Raw genomic sequence first — 1,844 nt, 5'->3', positions numbered from 1 at the left:
GAACTGAGACTGAATGGGGGAAAGTCACGTGAGAGGAGACAATTTTTTTTTCTGATAGTGTAAGAAATGTTTAACCAAGAAAATGTAACTGGGACATAAATTTTAATTTGATTAAAAAAAAAAAAACTTTGAGGACTTTGCCTCCTCATTTCAGAACACTACTGATATGTAGAAATCAGGGGCATTTATTAAATATTACATATAGCACAAAACACTTAAACGAAATAAAACATTTCACAAGATTAAGTTCGTTAGTTTTCAAGGCTTCATACAAAACAATAGTGATCCTGTTTAAAATGAAGACAAAAACAGGAAGTCTTTATTGTCAGACTTTGTGGAATATGTTTAGCAAAAAACCTAGTAAGCTATATGTTTGCCAAAAGCTTAATACCTTAAAGGTCTAAGTACTTCTGGCATCACTATAAGGGTTGTGAAACTTGTAACTTACTGGTGAGCGCAGTCACGAAACGGTTCAATGCCGGAGAATCCAGAAAGAGCGCACCATCATACCCGTACTGAGCTTCATCTCTTACATAATCTCTGTTAACACAACAAAACCCTTTGAAAAACCTACAAACAATCCGATAACACATATTTAAAAAAATTAAAAAAAACTGCAATAACCCAAATAACATTGTTATTTTCACCTGACAATCTGATGACCCATGTAAAGTAGCAGGGCACAGAGAACATGCAGGTACAGCTGGATAATATGCCCAAGAGGCAACAGCAGCACCATGGCGCTCACTATGTGACCTGCAGGACACACCAACAACAATGTCACATATTACATAGTTAGCCAACATTACAATATAATTACTCATGATGATCACATAATATTTACCCAAGTAATACATGTTCCAGATGACATATTTGTACTTGAAGAGCATGTCTTCTGTCCTCGCTTTCAGATGATCCGTGAAGCTGTCAATGTCACATTTATACAGCATGTCCAACACCAAGATACTGGGCACCCTGAGGACAACATTAGCTACCTCCTCTAGTCGGGGCATCTTAACACGGACAAAATAAGCACCAGTACCATGCAGGAAGGCTGTCACATCATGACATTTGTCTTAAGATCATGCTCTTGAATTCTGCTCCTGTTTGGCGGTCCTCTTGAACATGTAAAGGACATTGCTCGGTGTGGCTAATCAGTAGATCCAATGTGAAAACTGTGGGAAGAGAAACAATGACAGACATTAAGATGCGTTTCTGATTGCTCGCAAGACACAGCAGTCTTTGCGGGTTGTTTCCTGACATTTGTCAAAAAGACTTAATGCTTAATTCTGCAACTAAGACATCTTAAACCAGTCTTAAGATGGTCTCACGGCCTGCTCGGAATGGTTTAAAATGGGTTTTGGGAACTTTTCGGTTGAAGACAGACTGGGAGACCATCTAGACCAGCGTAGCGGGCTGCAAGACCACCATTAACCAGTTAATACAAGTAAACTATCTTAATATATAGTGTAATTTAATGGTACTTGATGGGAAAATAACACCAACAGTCGCTTTTTTTCATCTCAATGTATTTTTAAAGACGGTTGCATCCCACCTCCAGTGTGTGTGTTTGTAGCATCATAGCACCTCGCGGGTTATTCGTCTCAAAACAAAAGCGCCTAAGCACAATTCATCCTCGAGAAACATACCATTTCCACACCTGGCATGACCGCAAACTGTTTAAAAAACTACCGTCAACTACAACAGACTTCCCGTCTTCTCCGTCTTCTTCTTTAGTGTTTTGACTAGCGGATCGCAAACTACAATAGCGCCTACTACTGTTTCAAGTACTGCCGCCTTCCAGAGACTTCTTCTTCTTCTTTTGTGTTCAATGGCGGTTGGCA

At 39.4% G+C, this 1,844-nt stretch overlaps 1 protein-coding gene across 4 annotated transcripts in view; it reads right to left on the bottom strand.

Annotated features, from left to right (window-relative positions):
- LOC107733769 (RING finger protein 145-like) overlaps positions 1 to 1,844 on the bottom strand; it is a 12,163-nt gene that overhangs the window by 8,156 nt on the left and 2,163 nt on the right. Inside the window, exons 1-4 of one of the 4 annotated variants that reach the window (XM_016545557.1) lie at positions 1,556 to 1,739; positions 845 to 1,175; positions 648 to 756; positions 449 to 540 (exon numbers count right to left, since the gene is read on the bottom strand). The exons of 2 other annotated variants lie outside the window; for them this stretch is intronic. In XM_016545557.1, the coding sequence (XP_016401043.1) occupies positions 449 to 540; positions 648 to 756; positions 845 to 1,013 (370 nt within the window). In that variant the 5' untranslated portion in view covers positions 1,014 to 1,175; positions 1,556 to 1,739. Of the gene's footprint in view, positions 1 to 448; positions 541 to 647; positions 757 to 844; positions 1,176 to 1,555; positions 1,740 to 1,844 lie in introns of those variants that run through there. One more of the 4 variants, XM_016545559.1, reaches the window with a different exon arrangement.

Source organism: Sinocyclocheilus rhinocerous, unplaced genomic scaffold (genome assembly GCF_001515625.1).
Source record: "Sinocyclocheilus rhinocerous isolate Xijiao unplaced genomic scaffold, SAMN03320098_v1.1 scaffold789, whole genome shotgun sequence".
NCBI lineage: Eukaryota > Metazoa > Chordata > Actinopteri > Cypriniformes > Cyprinidae > Sinocyclocheilus > Sinocyclocheilus rhinocerous.
This window is presented reverse-complemented; position numbering and strand designations above follow the sequence as displayed.